General features: G+C 44.6%; 1 protein-coding gene across 1 annotated transcript in view; it reads left to right on the top strand.

Annotated features, from left to right (window-relative positions):
* LOC124593904 overlaps positions 1 to 14964 on the top strand; it is a 92103-nt gene extending 77139 nt beyond the window's left edge. The window contains exons 5-6 of the mRNA XM_047132255.1: positions 4451 to 4747; positions 14940 to 14964. Coding sequence (XP_046988211.1) covers positions 4451 to 4747; positions 14940 to 14964 — 322 coding nt within the window. The remainder of the gene's footprint in view (positions 1 to 4450; positions 4748 to 14939) is intronic.
* Positions 14965 to 17352: the final 2388 nt, after the last annotated feature.

Here is a 17352-nt window from a genome sequence, read left to right as displayed (position 1 = left end):
CCATATCAGCAGAATAGTGGCGAGGCATTCGCCTTCATGGACGACAATTAGCACCCCTATCGTGCACATCTTGTGAACGACTTCCTTCAGGATAACGACATCGCTCGACTAGAGTGGCCAGCATGTTCTCCAGACATGAACGTATCTAACATGCCTGGGATAGATTGAAAAGGGCTGTTTATGGACGACATGACTCGCCAACCACTCTGAGGGATCTACGCCGAATCGCCGTTGAGGACTGGGACAATCTGGACCAACAGTGTCTTGATGAACTTGTGGATAGTATGCCACGGCAAATACAGGCATGCATCAATACAAGAGGACGTGCTACTGGGTTTAGAGGTACCGGTGTGTACAGAAATCTGGACCACCACCTCTGTAGGATTCGCTGTATGGTAGTACAACTGCAATGTGTGGTTTTCATGAGCAATAAAAAGGGCGAAAATGATGTTCCAATTTTCTGTACAGGTTTCGGAACTGTCGGAACCGAGGTTATACAATTATTTTTTTTATATGCGTATAACGATGATTTTTTGTGGAACATTTTCATGCAAAATACTGTCTGCGTGACGAACAGGATGTAACAGACACCATATTGTTTCGCAAATTTCTAAAAGTAAATTGTGGTTTTTATCGTCAGTAAGAGCAACGGCCATTTCACGGCTGCTTCTCTATCTTTTGTCAGGAAATACAGTTTGTGCTGTGGCTGAGCAACAAACTGCTCAGGTCAGTATGTAATGTTGTGCCGGTTCTATGTGACGTGATGGCTGAGGATGAATAACAACACCCTGTTGAGGTCAGTACGCTATTTTTTTACATATTGTATGTGACGTGGTCATTGTGGCCGAGCAGCAACCTGCTCAGGTCCGAATGCTACATTGTGCCGGTTTTGTATGACAGTCACTGTGGTTGAGCAAAAACCTGCTGTAATCAATATGCAGTGTTGTGTGGGTTGTATGTGAGGTGGTCACTGTGAGTGAGTAACTCCCTGCTGAAGTCAGTATGCTACATTGTGCAAGGATGTTTATGCATATGGTAAGTGTGGCTGAGCAATAATCTGCTGAAGTCAGTATGCTCCATTATGCAGGTTGTATGTGACTTGGTTGGTGCAGTTGAGCAACAACATGCTGAGGCGAATATACAACGTCGTAATTGTGGCGGAGCAACAAGCTGCTGAAGTCAGTCATGTAGTACATGACGTGGTCGCTGTGGTTGTGTAACAACCTGCCTAGATCAGTTTGCAACGTTCTGCAGGTTGTATGTGACATGGCCGCTGTGGCTGAGCAGTAAAATTCTGAGGTCAGCATGTCTCGCTATGCATGCTGTGAATAAGGTGCTGTTGCTGAACAACTACTTGTTCAGGTCAGTATGCAACACTGAGTGGATTGAATGTGATTTGGTCGCCGTGGTTGAATAACAACCCGCTGAGATCGATACGCAACGTCGTGCAGGTAGTATGTGACGACGTTACAATCCTTGAGCAACAAACTGCTGAGTTTAGTACCTACGTCTACATCATACTCCGCAAGCCATCAAATGGTGTATGACGGAGGGTATTTCGGGAACCACTAACCAATCCCCCTTCCCTTTTACACTCAAGAATGGCACGTGGAAAAAATGATTGCCGGTGAGCCTCTGTATTGGCTCTAATTTCTCGATTTTTCTCATCGTGGTCATTACGCGGGACGAATGTGGGAGGAAGTAATATGTTGTTCGTCTCTTCCCGGAAAATGCTCTCTCCAAATTTCAATAGTAAATCTTTCTGTGATGCACAACGCCTCTCTTATAGCGTCTGCAAATGTAGTTTGTTCAGCATCTTCGAAGCGCTCTCGCTGTGGCCAAACGATTCTGTTCCATAATTCTAAAACAGGCTGACATCAGCTTTATAGGTCTATAATTGTGTACATCTGTCCTACAGCCCTTCTTAAAAACGGGAATGACCTGCGCTTTCTTCCAGTCACTAGGTACACTTCGTTGCTCAAGCGATCTACGATAAATTACTGCTAGAAGGGGAGCAAGTTCTTTCGCATAATCTCTGTATAATCCTATAAGTATTTCATCTGGTCCTGACGCCTTCCCACTACTAAGCGATTGTAGTTGTTTTTCCATTCCGCGATCGGTTTTCTCAATACCTGCATTTTGACGTTCGTACGACTAGTATGGTCACTGAGCTAATGAATAGATGATTTTGTCCAACTTACTGATTTTGCGTACGACGAAAACCTCATAGGGTTTTTACTCAGACCGATCGAAAAAGTTTTACTTTCAAAGTCATTGAACGCTTCTCTCATTGCTCTCCTTACGCTCATTTTCGCTTCGTTCAGCTTTTGTTTGCCAAGTAGGTTTTCTTAGTTCTCCTGAATCTGAGATTTGTTTACGTAGTAGTTATCTAATACGGCTATTAAAACATGGTGTATCTTTCCCATCCCTTAAGATCTTAGCCCGGACTTTCTTGTTTAGAGAGTAATGCACGATGCCTTTGAATTTTTTCCATTTGCTCTCCACATCTTCGTCCTCACCACCGGACATTTGACGCTGAGTGTTCAGATTCTCTCAAATTCGGTATCCTGTCACTTTTGCTAAGAAAAAATACCTTCTACATTTCTTAAAATTCTTTGCAAAGCCCGTTGTCATAGATGCTATCACAACCTTATGATCACCGATAACTTCCCCCACATTAACTAATCCAGGAAGTTCAGGTCTTTTTGTTGCCACGAGGTCTAAGACGTTACCCTCACGAGTTGGTTCTCTCACTATTGCCTCAAAGTAATTTTCGGACAAGACATCCAGAACAATTCACACGAATCCCTGGCAAGTTGAAGTCACGCTCTATCACAAAAGCATGATCAGAAAAATTACTAACGATATTTTGCAAGTTCTATCTGAAGCGCTCCGTAACTAGAGTTCCTGACCCACACGGTCTATAAAAGCGTCCGATTACCATTCTGACCGATCTTTGGTACTTAACTTCACCCAGATTAATTCACAATGGAAATCGGTAGCGTATTATGTATGTTGTATATGATGTGGTTGCTGTGGTTTGCAACAGCCTTGTGTGAACATTTTTCAACATTGAGTGGAATGTATGAGGCATGATCGCTGTGGCTGAGCAACAAACTGCTGAGATCTGTATGCTGCGTTACGCGTATTTTACACTGAAGAGTCAAAGAAACTGGTACAGCTGCCTAATATAGTGTAGGACCTCCGCGAGCACGCAGAAGTGCCGCAACACAACGTCACATGGACTCGACTAATGTCTGAAGTAGTGCTGCAGGGAACTGACACCATGTCCATAAATCCGTAAGAGTATGAGGGGGTGGAGTCTCTTCTGAACAGCACGTTGCAAGACAGCCCAGATATGCTCAATAATTTTCGTGTCTGGGAAGTTTAGTGGCGGAAGTGTTTAAACACAGAAGAGTGTTCCTGGAGCCACTCTATCAACTCTGGACGTTTAGGGTGTCGCATTGTACTGCTGGAATTGCGCAAGTTCATCTGAATGCACAATGGACATGAAGGGATGCAGGTGATCAGACAGGATGCTTACGTACGAGTCACCTGTCAGAGTCATCTGAGGGGTCCCATACCACTTTAACTGCACACACACCACACGATCACAGAGCCTCTGCCAGCTTGAACAGTGCCCTGGTGACATGCAGGATCCATGGATATATGAGGTTGTCTCCATATCCGCACACGTCCATCCGCTCGATACAATTTGAAACGAGGCTCGTCCGACCAGACAACATGTTTCCAGTCATCAACAGTCCAATGTCGGTGTTGACGGGCCCAGGCGAGGCGTAAAGCTTTGTGTGTGCAGTCATCAAGGGTACACGAGTGGGCCTTCGGCTCCGGAAGCCCATTTCGATTATGTCTCGTTGAATGGTTCGTATTCTGGCACTTGTTGATGGCTCAGCATTGAAATCTGCAGCAGTTTGCGGAAGGACTGCACTTCTGTCCCGTTGAACGCTTCTCTGCAGTCGTCGTTGGTCCCGTTCTTGCAGGATCTTTTTCCGGCCGCAGCGATGTCGGAGATTTGATGTTTTACCGGATTCCTGATATTCACAGTACACTCGTGAAATCGTAGTAAGGGAAAATCCCAACTTCATCGCTGTCTCGGAGGTGCTGTGTTCCAACACTCGTGCGCCAACACCACGTCCAGACTCACTTAAATCTTGATAACCTGCCACTGTAGCAGCAGTAACCGATCTAACAACTGCGGCAGACACTTGTTGTCTTATGTAGGCATTGCCGACGCAGCGCTGTTTACATATCTCTGTATTTGACTACGCATGCCTATTACAGTTTCTTAGCGTTTCAGTGTATAAAACAAGGTGGCTGTGGCTGAGCAACGAATTGATGAGGTCTGTGTGCTGCATTATGCACGTTGTTTATGACACTATCGCTGTGGTCGGGCAGCAGTCTGCTGACGTCTGCACGCTACGCTGTGCAGGCTGTACATAACGCGTTCGCTGTGGCTGAGCAATAACCTGCTGAAGTCGGTACGCGGCCTGCAAGCGCTGACGCGGCGTCTGCTGTGGCAGCCGGAAGCGCTCGCCTGGCTCAACCTGTCGCACAACTTCCTGGTGGAGCTGGGCGCCGAGCTGGCCGACTTCCACAACCTGACCATCCTCTACCTGCACTGCAACCGCGTCCACACTCTCAGCGGGATCGCCGTGCTGCGACACCTGCCGTTCATCGCCCACCTCACTCTGCACGGCAACCCGCTCGCACAAGTTCCCTTCTACAGGTATCCAAAAGAGCTAGACGCAATGACCCGTTTAATTAAGCCCTTAACTGTCCACTATGTGGCCAAACAAAGGAAGAGTCATATACCATCGTTGGCATGGAGACCAAATTTACGAGGGCGGTTCAGAAAGTAACCTCCGATTGGTCACAGTGCGGGTTGTGGGGGGAGTAGCGACGCCATCTGTGCGTTCACGCACTCAACAGGTCAGTCGGCATCAAGCCGTGGTCGAGTGAACGTCGTACCTGCGCTAGTTTAGTTTTTGTGGCAGTTTGAAATGTGTGCTGCAATAGATAACCCCGCCAAATGTGAAGTGCGTGCTGTCATAAGGTTTTTTACAGCCAAAGGATATTCTGCAGCAGCTATTCATCGTGAGCTTTGTGCCGTGTAAGGACCAAGAGTTATGAGTGAAGGAGTTGTCCGTGAATGGGTACGTTTATTTAAAAGTGGACGAGAAAACGTTCATGATGAAGAGAGGAGTGGTAGACCATCATTGGTGACTGACGAACTCCTTCAGACAGTTGATGCAAAAGTTCGTGAAAATCGACGTTTCTCAATGTCGGAGTTGTCTACTGGTTTTCCACAGATTTCTAAGACTCTCTTGTACGAGATAGTGACAGCAAGATTGGGTTACCGTAAGTTCTGTGCACGATGTGTGCCCAAAGTTCTTACCGACCACCACAAAACTCAAAGAATGGCCTCTGCATTAGACTTTCTGTCACGTTATGAGGACGAAGGAGAACCATTGTTAAACAGAATCGTGACCGGTGACGAAACCTGGATTAAGTACGTGAACCCTGAGACAAAAGAACAATCAAAGATGTGGGCACATTCAAATTCGCCTACCAAACCAAGAAAAGCCTCGCAAGATTTTTCTGCCAGAAAACTGATGGCAACGGTGTTTTGGGATGCCAAAGGGGTGTTGTTGGTTGAATTCATGGAACGTGGTACGACCATTAATCAAGACGTGTACTGTGAAACAATAAAAAAGTTACGACGGGCTATACAGAACAAACGCCGTGGTATGCTGACTTCCGGTATCGTTTTTTTCCACGATAACCCCCGTCCTCACTCTGCTCGCAGAACAACGGCCCTTCTTGAGTCCTTCAAGTGGGACGTTATCAACCATCCACCTTACAGCCCAGACCTGGCGCCAAGTGATTATCACCTCTTCATGCATTTGAAGAAATGGCTCGGGTCACAGCGGTTTGATGACGACGAAGAGGTCAAAGATGCGGTCACAGGCTGGCTCCAGGCACAAGCGGGTGATTTTTATGCAGAAGGAGTTTCAAAGCTTGTGAAGAGATACGATAAGTGCCTCAATCGCTTGGAGAGTATGTAGAAAAATAGTGCAAAGATGTAGTTGTAAGATGTATATATTAAAATATTTTTATTTAACTTGGTGTATTTTTTTAAATCAACCGGAGGTTACTTTCTGAACGGCCCTCTTATATACCAGGTGATCAAAAAGTCAGTATAAATTTGAAAAATTAATAAACCACGGAATAATGTAGATAGAGAGGTAAAATTTGACACACATGCTTGGAATGACATGGGGTTTTATTAGAAACAAAAAAAAACAAAGTTCACAAAATGTCCAACAGATGGCGCTGGACAGCAAAACTGCTACTGTGACGGGTGAGAGGTAAGCCGATATGTTAGAGAAACGCATCATCCCCAGCCTGGCTGATAAACACCTGCTGGAACGTACGATGTTTATGCAGAATGGCGCTCCACCCCATATTGCTAGACAAGTGAAAGATCTCTTGCGCGCGTCGTTTGGTGATGATCGTGGGCTCAGCCGCCACTTTCGTCATGCCAGGTCCCCAGACCTCAGTCCGTGCGATTATTGGCTTTGGGGTTACCTGACGGCACAAGTATATCGTGATCGACCGACAGCTCTAGGAATGCTGAAAGACAACATCCGACGCCAATGCCTCACCACAACTCCGGACATGCTTCACAGTGCTGTTAACAACATTATTCCTCGACTACAGCTATTGTTGAGGAACGATGGTGGACGTATTGAGCATTTCCTGTAAAGAATATCATCTTTGCTTTGTCTTACTTTGTTATGTAAATATTGCCATTCTGATCAGATGAAGCACCACCTGGCGGACATTTTTTGAACTTTTGTATTTTTTTGGTTCTAATAAAACCCCATGTCATTCCAAGCATGTGTGTCAATTTGTACCTCTCTATCTACATTATTCCGTGATTTATTCAGTTTTAAAATTTATACTGACTTTCTGATCACCCAGTATATACAGGGTGGTCCATTGATCGTGACCAGGCAAAATATCTCACGAAATAAGCGTCAAACGAAAAAACTACAATGAACGAAACTTGTCTAGCTTGAAGGGGAAAAGCAGATGGCGCTATGGTTCTCCCGCTAGATGGCGCTGCCATAGGTCAAACGGATATCAATTGCGTTTTTTTTTAAATAGGAACCCTCATTTTTTATTACATATTCGTGTAGTATGTAAAGAAATATGAATTTTTTAGTTGGACCACTTTTTTAGCTTTGTGGTAGATGGCGCTGTAATAGTCACAAACATATGATTCACAATTTTAGACGAACGGTTGGTAACAGGTAGGTCTTTTAAATTAAAATACAGAACGTAGGTACGTTTGAACATTTTATTTCGGTTGTTCCAATGTGATACATCTACCTTTGTGAACTTATCATTTCTGAGAACGCATGCCGTTACAGCGTGATTACCTGTAAATACCACATTAATGCAATAAATGCTTAAAGTAATGTCCGTCAACCGCAATGCATTTGGGAATACTTGTAACGACATTCCTCTCAACAGCGAGTAGTTCGGCTTCCGTAATGTTTGCACAGGCATTGACAATGCGCTGACGGACGTTGTCAGGCGTTGTCGGTGGATCACGATGGCAAATATCCGTCAACTTTCCCCACAGAAAGAAATCCAGGGACGTCAGATCCGGTGAACGTGCGGGCCATAGTATGGTGCTTCGACGACCAATCCACCTGTCATGAAATATGCTATTCAATACCGCTTCAACCGCACGCGACCTATGTGCCGGACATCCATCATGTTGGAAGTACATCGCCATTCTGTCATGCAGTGAAACATCTTGTAGTAACATCGGTAGAACATTACGTAGGAAATCAGCATACATTGCACCATTTAGATTGCCATCGATAAAATGGGGGCCAATTATCCTTCCTCCCATAATGCCCCACCATACATTAACCCGCCAAGGTCGCTGATGTTCCACTTGTCGCAGCCATCGTGGATTTTCCGTTGCCCAATAGTGTGTATTATGCTGGTTTACGTTACCGCTGCTGGTGAATGACTCTTCGTCGCTAAATAGAACGTGTGCAAAAAATCTGTCATCATACCGTAATTTCTCTTGTACCCAGTGGCAGAACTGTACACGACGTTCAAAGTCGTCGCCATGCAATTCCTGGTGCATAGAAATATGGTGCGGGTTCAATCGATGTTGATGTAGCATTCTCAACACCGACGTTTTTGAGATTCCCGATTCTCGCGCAATTTGTCTGCTACTTATGTGCGGATTAGCCGCAACAGCAGCTAAAACAGCTACTTGGGCACCATCATTCGTTGCAGGTCATGGTTGACGTTTCGCATGTGACTGAACACTTCCTGTTTCCTTAAATAACGTAACTATCCGGCGAACGGTCCGGACACTTGGATGATGTGGTCCAGGATACCGAGCAGCATACATAGTACACGCCCGTTGGGCATTTTGATCACAATAGCCATACATCAGCACGATGTCGACCTTTTCCGCAACTGGTAAACGGTCCATTTTAACACGGATAATGTGTCACGAAGCAAATACCGTCCGCACTGGCGGAATGTTACGTGATACCACGTACTTATACGTTTGTGGCTATTACAGCGCCATCTATCACAAAGCGAAAAAAGTGGTCCAAATAAAACATTCATATTTCTTTACGTACCATACAAATATGTAATAAAAAATGGGGGTTCCCATTTTAAAAAAAAACGCAGTTGATATCCGTTTGACCTATGGCAGCGCCATCTAACGGGCCAACCATAGCGTCAGCTGGTTTCCCCCTTCGAGCTAGACGAGTTTCGTTCTTTGTAGTTTTTTCCTTTGACGCTTATTTCGTGAGATATTTGGCCCGGTCATTATCAATGGACCACCCCGTATATTTTTCACATTTACGTTTGTCTTTAGTGATAGTCCATCACATAGATAACTAAATGGACAGTTTTTTGCATTATTTATTTGTACAAGTCACGCAAAAGACATTTTTGTTATATGAAGGTAGTATGTGTTCCCGAAAGCACAGATAACATTGATGACCGTGCAGCTTCTCTAGAATGAAATGATATTTAAATGGACACCCTGGCTGCAAACAGGCATTGATATACAACATTGGGGACAGGTTGATAATGTGTGCCCCGACCGGGACTCTAACCCGGGATCGGATGCTTATTTAGCAGACGCTCTATCTGTCTGAGCCACCGAGGTCACAGAGGACAGTGTGCCTGCAGGGACTTATCCCTTGTACTCTCCCTGTGAGACCCACATTCCCAACATGTCCACACCACTACATTCGTAGTGCGCCTAATAGATGTTTGCCCATCACACTCATTACTCGTGGCAGATTACATATAGTTAAAAATATGGCTACCCGGCCATTGACCTTCTTGTGCTGGCGCCCACGCTATGCCCCAACTCGCACAGTACTAGGTAGATTAATCTGCCACGAGTAATGAGTGTGAGGGGTCAACTTCTATTAGGCGCACTACGAATGTAGTGGTGTGGACATGTTGGGAATGTGGGTCTCACAGGGAGCGTGCAAGGAATAAATCCCTGCAGGCGCACTATCCCTTGTGCCCTCGGTGGCTCAGATGGATAGAGCGTCTGCCATGTAAGCTGGAGATTGCGGGTTCGAGTGCTGGTCAGGACATACACTTTCAACATGTCCCCAATGATGTATATCAATGCCTGTTTGCAGCTAGGGTGTCGATTTAATTATCATGACATTTTTATTGTATCTTCTTATACAAAGGGTGTTTTCGTAAGAGCGTGCAAAAGTGCAACATGACATAGAAAATGCTCCTCTAAACAATTTGAGGTAGGGAACCTGGAGTCAGAGCAGCGAGCTTCATGAGATAAAGAAACAAACTTGTCTACCGCTTTGTCTAGCATAACTGTATTCCAGCTTATTTAAAACTGGTATGCGTACAGGTTTACATGTACATTCTTTATTTCCTGCGAGGAAACAAGGGGGACGAGTCTGATTTCCAGGAAATCATTATACAGGTTTTGTTTACTTTACTTTCCGATAAGGTGACTCTGTTGTATCGTATTTACATTTTCTCATGACCGAACGTGCCATGAATCAACGACAGACACAATCATTACTCAGTGGTGCCCCGCGCGGTCTTAGGCGCCTTGCCACGGTTCGCGTGGCTCCCCCCGTCGGAGGTTCCGATCCTCTCTCGGGCATGGGTGTGTGTGTGCTGTCCTTAGCTAAGTTAGTTTAAGTTAGATTAAGTAGTTTGTAAGCCTAGGGACCGATGACCTCAGTAGTTTGGTCCCATAGGAACTTACCACAGAAAAAAGAAAAAAATTACTCAGTGGTATTCAGATACGTACAGTGCAATACGATGTAGCAGTATCGGTACAGTATATCGTGGTCGCTGGATTGGAAGAGCAGGTCCTCTTCCATGGCCTGCGAGTTCACCTCACGTGAATCTTCTTGATTATTTCCTATGGGGATATCTAAAGTCAGTTGCGTATGAGACCCCAGTGGTTAAGGAGATCGAATTAGTTGCCAGAATTGTAGCTGCCTGTGATGTGATTCGAAACACACCAGGGATATTTGTCGGTGTGAGTCAGCATCTTGTTCGCCGATTCATGCTTTCATTGAGGTTGATGGCCGGCAGTATCAGCACATTTTGGAAGGTACAGTACAGATGGTACGTTCATTGTATCAATGATGGTACTGTATTTGCAGTTAACTGTAACTAATGTAAATGAAAAATTACACAGTAATGTGTTTCATTCCTATTACCTCCGTTCGTTGGCTTCCCGTACACAGGTATCCTACCTCAAATTGTTCGGTGGAGCATCATCTATGTCCTGTTAAATTTTTGAACACTCTCACGAAAACACCCTGTACTTATGATTTTACAATTAAATAAAAACTTGACAAATAGCATTTTATTGAGAAATGTAGAGGCTTATCTCACTAGGGGTAAGATAGATACGCACTTGCATGAATATCAAGAGCTCCGATGGAAACCCAGTCCTAAGCAAAGAAGGGAAAGCAGAAAGGTGGAAGGAGTATATAGAGGGTCTATACAATGGCGATGTACTTGAGGACAATATTATGGAAATCGAAGAGGATGTAGATGAAGAAATGGGAGATATGACACTGCGTGAAGAGTTTGACAGAGCACTGAAAGACCTGAGTCGAAACAAGGCCCTGGGAGCAGACAACATCACATTAGAACTACTGACAGCCTTGGGAGACCCAGTCCTGACAAAACTCTACCATCTGGAGAGCAAGATGCATGAGACAGGCGAAATACCCTCAGACTTTAAGAAGAATATAATAATTCCAATCCCAAAGAAAGCAGGTGTTGACAGATGTGAAAATTACCGAACAATCAGTTTAATAAGCCACAGCTGCTAAATACTAATGCGAATTCTTTACAGACGAATGGAAAAACTAGTAGAAGCCAACCTTGGGGAAGATCAGTTTGGATTCCGTTGAAATATTAGAACACGTGAGGTAATACTGACCCTACGACTTATCTTAGAAGCTAGATTAAGGAAAGGCAAACCTACGTTTCTAGCATTTGTAGACTTAGAGAAAGCTTTTGACAGTGTTGACTGGAATACTCTCTTTCAAATTCTGAAGGTGGCAGGGGTAAAATACAGGGAGCGAATGGCTATTTACAATTTGTACAGAAAGGAGATGGCAGTTATAAGAGTCGTGGGACATGCAAGGGAAGCAGTGGTTGGGAAGAGTGTGAGACAGGGTTGTAGCCTCTCCCCGATGTTATTCAACGTGTATATTGAACAAGCACTAAAGGAAACAAAAGAAAAATTCGGAGTAGGTATTAAAATCCATGCAGAAGAAATAAAAACTTTGAGGTTCGCCGATGACACTGTAATTCTGTCAGAGACAGCAAAGGACTTGGAAGGGCAGTTGAACAGAATAGACAGTGTCTTGAAAAGAGGATATAAGATGAACATCAAAATGGCTCTGAACACTATGCGACTTAACATCTGAGGTCATCAGTCCCCTAGAACTTAGAACTACTTAAACCTAACTAACCTAAGGACATCACACACATCCATGCCCGAGGCAGGATTCGAACCTGCGACCGTAGCGGTCGCGCGGTTCCAGACTGTAGCGCCTTTAACCGCTTGGCCACCCCGGCCGGCAGATGAACATCAACGAAAGCAGAAAGGATAATGGAATGTAGTCAAATTGAGTCGGGTGATGCTGAGGGAATTAGATTAGGAAATGAGACACTTAAAGTAGTAAAGGAGTTCTGCTATTTCGGGAGCAAAATAACCTATGATGGTCGAAGTAGAGAGGATATAAAATGTAGATTGGCAATGGCAAGGAAAGCGTTACTGAAGAAGAGAAATTTGTTAACAACGAGTATAGATTTAAGTGTCAGGAAGCCGTTTCTGAAAGTATTTGTATGGAGTGTAGCCATGTATGGAAGTGAAACATGGACGATAAATAGTTTGGACAAGAAGAGAATAGAAGCTTTCGAAATGTGGTGCTACCGAAGAATGCTGAAGATTAGACGGGTAGATTACATAAGTAATGACAAGGTATTGAATAGAATTGGGGAGAAGAGGAGTTTGTGGCACAACTTGACTAGAAGAAGGGATCGGTTGGTAGGACATGTTCTGAGGCATCAAGAGACCAAGAGATGAATACACTAAGCAGATTCAGAAGATTGTAGGTGGCAGCATGTACTGGGAGATGAAGAAGCTTGCACAGGATAAAGTAGCATAGAGAGCTGCATCAAACCAGTCTCAGGACTGAAGACCACAACAACAACACAACAACAACATTGAGAAATTAGAAGGATTTAAGTTATGATTATTTTATTAGGAAGTGAGATAGACATGATAAGATCCCCCCACCGCCGCCATTCGAAATGCGAGGACATCAGTGGTACACTCCAAGCCATTCGCCTTTGCGCAGCATACTTATTTGTAATGCTAGTCATTGACTGACTGTAGGGAATAATCTCCAAATGAATGTATAGTTGCTGCCTTGCTATTCTGCTTCTGTGATATTCTATTATAATTGCTATTCTATTCTAATTTAATCTAAGTCCTTGTATCTGTGTGTGGTTAGCGTGTTTCATTTACAAACAGGGTGACAATTATTGAACTATATGGAAATAATAGTAAAATAGTTACAAACTACGGCGTGCACACACGTTATTCAACATGTAAACGTCGCTACAGGTATTCGGATTTAGGTAATGACATGTTCGACATCATTGGCGACGATGTGGCGCAGACAAATAGCGAAATTCTTCATGGCCTGCTGAAGTGTCGGGACAACGATGCTGTCGATGACCTCTTGAATGGCTGTTTTCAGCTCAGCAGTGGTTTCTGGGTTACTGATGTGCACCTTGTCTTTAATATAGCCCACCAAAGAAGAGTCGTATGTGTTCAGATGCGGGGAATATGACGGCCAACCGAGGCCCACGCCAGTGGCCTCTGGGTATCCCAGAGCCAGAATGCGTTCCGCAAAGTACTCTTCCAGGACATCAAACACTCTCCTGCTTCATTGGGGTCGAGCTCCGTCTTGTATGAAACGCAGCTTGTCAAAATCACAGTCACTTTGGATAATGGTGATGAAATCATCTTCCAAAACCTTCACGTACCGTTCGGTAGTCACCGTGCCATCAAGGAATACCGCACCGATTATTCCGTAACTGGACACTGCACGCCACACAGTCACCCGTTGAGGGTGAAGAGACTTCTCGATCGCGGAATTCGGATTCTCAGTCCCCCAAATGCGCCAGTTTTGCTTATTGAAGAACCCACCCAAATAAACGTGGGCGAGCCGACCACAGTGGTCGTGCGGTTCTAGGCGCTGCAGTCTGGAACCGCGAGACCGCTACGGTCGCAGGTTGGAATCCTGCCTCGGGCATGGATGTGTGTGATGTCCTTAGGTTAGTTAGGTTTAAGTGGTTCTAAGTTCTAGGGGACTGATGACCACAGATGTTTAGTCCCATAGTGCTCAGAGCCATTTGAAAAGTGGGCGACAACAACAAGTCGCGTGCGCATGCGCATACTAATTCCCATCATGTCCTGCTGCCAAAAGTGCAGTTTGAACGTCCTAACGCAAACCGTTCAAAAGTTATGACGACGTTATTTCGTATAGTTCAATAATTGTCACCCTGTAGAATCTAGTGATTTTGTGTTACCCCTTCTAAACTGAAGTTACTGAAGGTTTAACGTGCCTATTTAGGGCACATACAGACGTTGTTATAGCTATAGTCTGTTGATCGTGAACATTACTCTGCGTATTCTTCCACGTTTGCTATTACGTCATTGGATTTTATGCCCTGTGGAGCTTCAGCTGTGTATAGTCGGATACAATAATTAAAATATCTCGCCGGTGTGCCTCCACGCAGCGGCCACCCGTATAACAGATCCGTCACGTGGGCCCGGACTGAGTAGGCCACCAAGCAGAGTCCATGTCACACCGCCCCCCCCCCCCCTCACCCGCCAGGAGGCATCCGATACGCCACTTGGGATCACGACGTACACAGATTTCTTTATTGTATATAGACATGTGATTGAAAATAATACGCAGAGTATTCTGCTATCAGCGGTCTATTTAAAGCTGTGCACAATCGACAAAAGACAATGCCACGTTCCCATGATGTCCTTATACCTGGCAGTCTGCATCCACTCATCTGTTCACTCGTCTAGATATCTGTTTTAATCAGTCAACAATCACCCTTTCCGTTTTACTTTATTCAGTTGTCTATCTGCTTTTATATATTCCTGTGTGACACTCATTTTTCACTCAACTGCGTCTATATTTTAACTAATCACCAAATCAGCCTTTTACGAGATGATAACTTATGCAACTGACGACCTGTGTCTTCATTGTACAAACCGTTTATATTACTTTTTTAAAATTTTTGCTCTCATGTGGCAGGAGAGCAGCAGTTGTATCCACATAGGCCGGGGGGGGGGGGGGGGGGGGATGAAATAATAATAATAATAATAATAAAGGGGAAAAAACACAGAAGGCAGTCTTCACTAAGTCACTGGGCCAGGTGCCAAGATCAGCTGCTCTTCCACGATCAGGGTCTCACTTCGGCGCATTCAAGGAAGACGCATTGCAGTCCACCACCGCTACACCGCCAACTCGTCCTTCCCGGGCAGTCAGTACACTACGGACCATTACCAGTTGACACGTGGTCTGCGACGCTGTATCGACAGTCTGGATCTGTAAATTGTCCTGGTTGTTGACTTCGGTTGCACCAAACTCTGAAACGTCTAACCTTTTTGGATACTGACTATCAGTGATTGATGTCTGACTCCAGAACCGTAGAATTGGCATACTGATATGTTTTCCGAATTACGTTGACAGACTAACTGAAAGCGGCTGAAGTATTGGGTTGGTTCCAAGTTCGTAGCGTTTTTCCATTTCAACCGCTGCAGAAATTACATGGTTTTGAGGCGAATATCTCGTCGAACCATGTTCTTACGGAAAAGAAGTTCCTTGAAGGTCGTTCGACAGAGCGGAAAAGGTGAAAATCTGAGACCAGAAGATCAGATGAATAAGGTGGGTGCTCTATAGCTTTCCAATCCCACTCCTTTATAATGTTTTTTTCAACCTGTGAGGATGCAGGCGCCCATTATCATGGAATAGCGTCATTTCACACAGTCTTCGTGGTGGTTGATCTTGGATTGGTTCTGCAAGACGTTTCAGTTGTTGACAATAAATATCATCAGTGATGGTTACACTCTGTAAAGCAATTCGTAGCACACCATACGGTCGCTGTTCCATCAGATGCACAACACTATCTTTTGTGGATGCGCGCAGATCTTTGTATGGGGAGTTGCTGCTTTGATTCGCTCAACCATTCCTCTCTTTTCCTTATGTTAGCTTACAGACATGATTACTCGTCACCATTAAGGATACAGGATAGGAATCGTCAGTGTTGAGCATGAGCCAATTGATGACGTGCAAGCAGAGATGCACATGTGGTCAACCGCTGATTATTTTATTTTGGATTAAAGCATGCAGTACCCATACACACAATTTTTGAACCTTCCCCGTTGTATGCAAATGTCGCATGACGGTGGGATGATCACAGTTCAACACTTTTGCCAGTTCTCGAGTACACTGACGTGGACCATTGTGGATTAATGGGCTTAAACGATCTTCATCAAACCCTAAAGGTCTTCCTGAATGTGACCGTTACTAATGTCAAACCATTCCTTCTTAACAAGAGAAAACTATTTTCTTGGCGTGCTCCGTAGAATGGCATTACCCCCATGCACGGCGCATACGTTTCTTGCTGCTTCCGTTGCTGTTACCCCTCTATGGAATTCAAACAGAAGAACATGTCGGAAAGGTTCAGATTTCTCCACTTGGCACTGCATTTTCTAGGGTGCACAGCTCCACTCACTATCTCTAAATGATAAAATGACAATACGTTAACTCAAATAGCAATAGTAATCTACAAATAAAAAATGACAATCGATAAATAAACCAGTAGCAACCGGAATACCAACAGGCGAAATAAAAACCGGGAGAGGTGGTGAAGAGCTCGATAATCCTTTGGGTTTCGGTACTTCTGCCATTGCTTCCGCACCCTATTTTTAAGCGTTTGAGGTCCTGGATAATTGGGAGAATTCATCTTGTTGTTGAACATGCCCTTTGGTGGTGATTATCGCCCTGCGGAAGGCCCATTTGATCTTAACAGTAAGTGCAATCACTGCTTCGTCGACGATGGCTGGGGTGGACACATCCGCAGCAGGTCGGATGTTGTTATTCAAGAAGGTTTGGAATTGTTCCTAGTCATCTGAAGTCTTTATTTGTGACCATATATGTTCCAGAGCTGCCAAGAAGTTGCCAATGACTGGGTGGTGGTCCATAGCAAGATCGTTAATCGCCTGGAGGTGTAGGTCCACTCAAAGATTCTTTAAGATCGCAATGACCAGTACGTCTGGAAAATGTTGACGATTGACAGGCATGTGCGTCGGATTTTCCGGTATGTAAATGATCGTCTCCAGCCATTCTTCAAGCACATATAGCTTGTTTCCTCTTTGATTTGTGTGCTGTGTGCCTTAAGATCTCCGCAAAGAAGGATTTTATTGTGCTGATCAAACAGAGTTATGAAATCTCCTTTGGCAAATCGTATTGCAGGGCAAAGATAGGCAGCAATAAACGTGATGTGTCCGCGATGGGCTCAGATGGTAATAACCAATACCTCCAGTGACTAAAACTGAAACAGTGGTAACACTACATGGGAATGAGTGTTTGTCCTTTTTACGAAGATGGCTACGCCATCAACCCAGCCATTGGCGTGTTCCGTTTTGTATCCAACAATGTCGCC

This window comes from Schistocerca americana, chromosome 2 (assembly GCF_021461395.2).
Source record: "Schistocerca americana isolate TAMUIC-IGC-003095 chromosome 2, iqSchAmer2.1, whole genome shotgun sequence".
NCBI lineage: Eukaryota > Metazoa > Arthropoda > Insecta > Orthoptera > Acrididae > Schistocerca > Schistocerca americana.
Note: the sequence above shows the minus strand (reverse complement) of the source record. Positions and strands in the feature narration are given on the sequence as shown.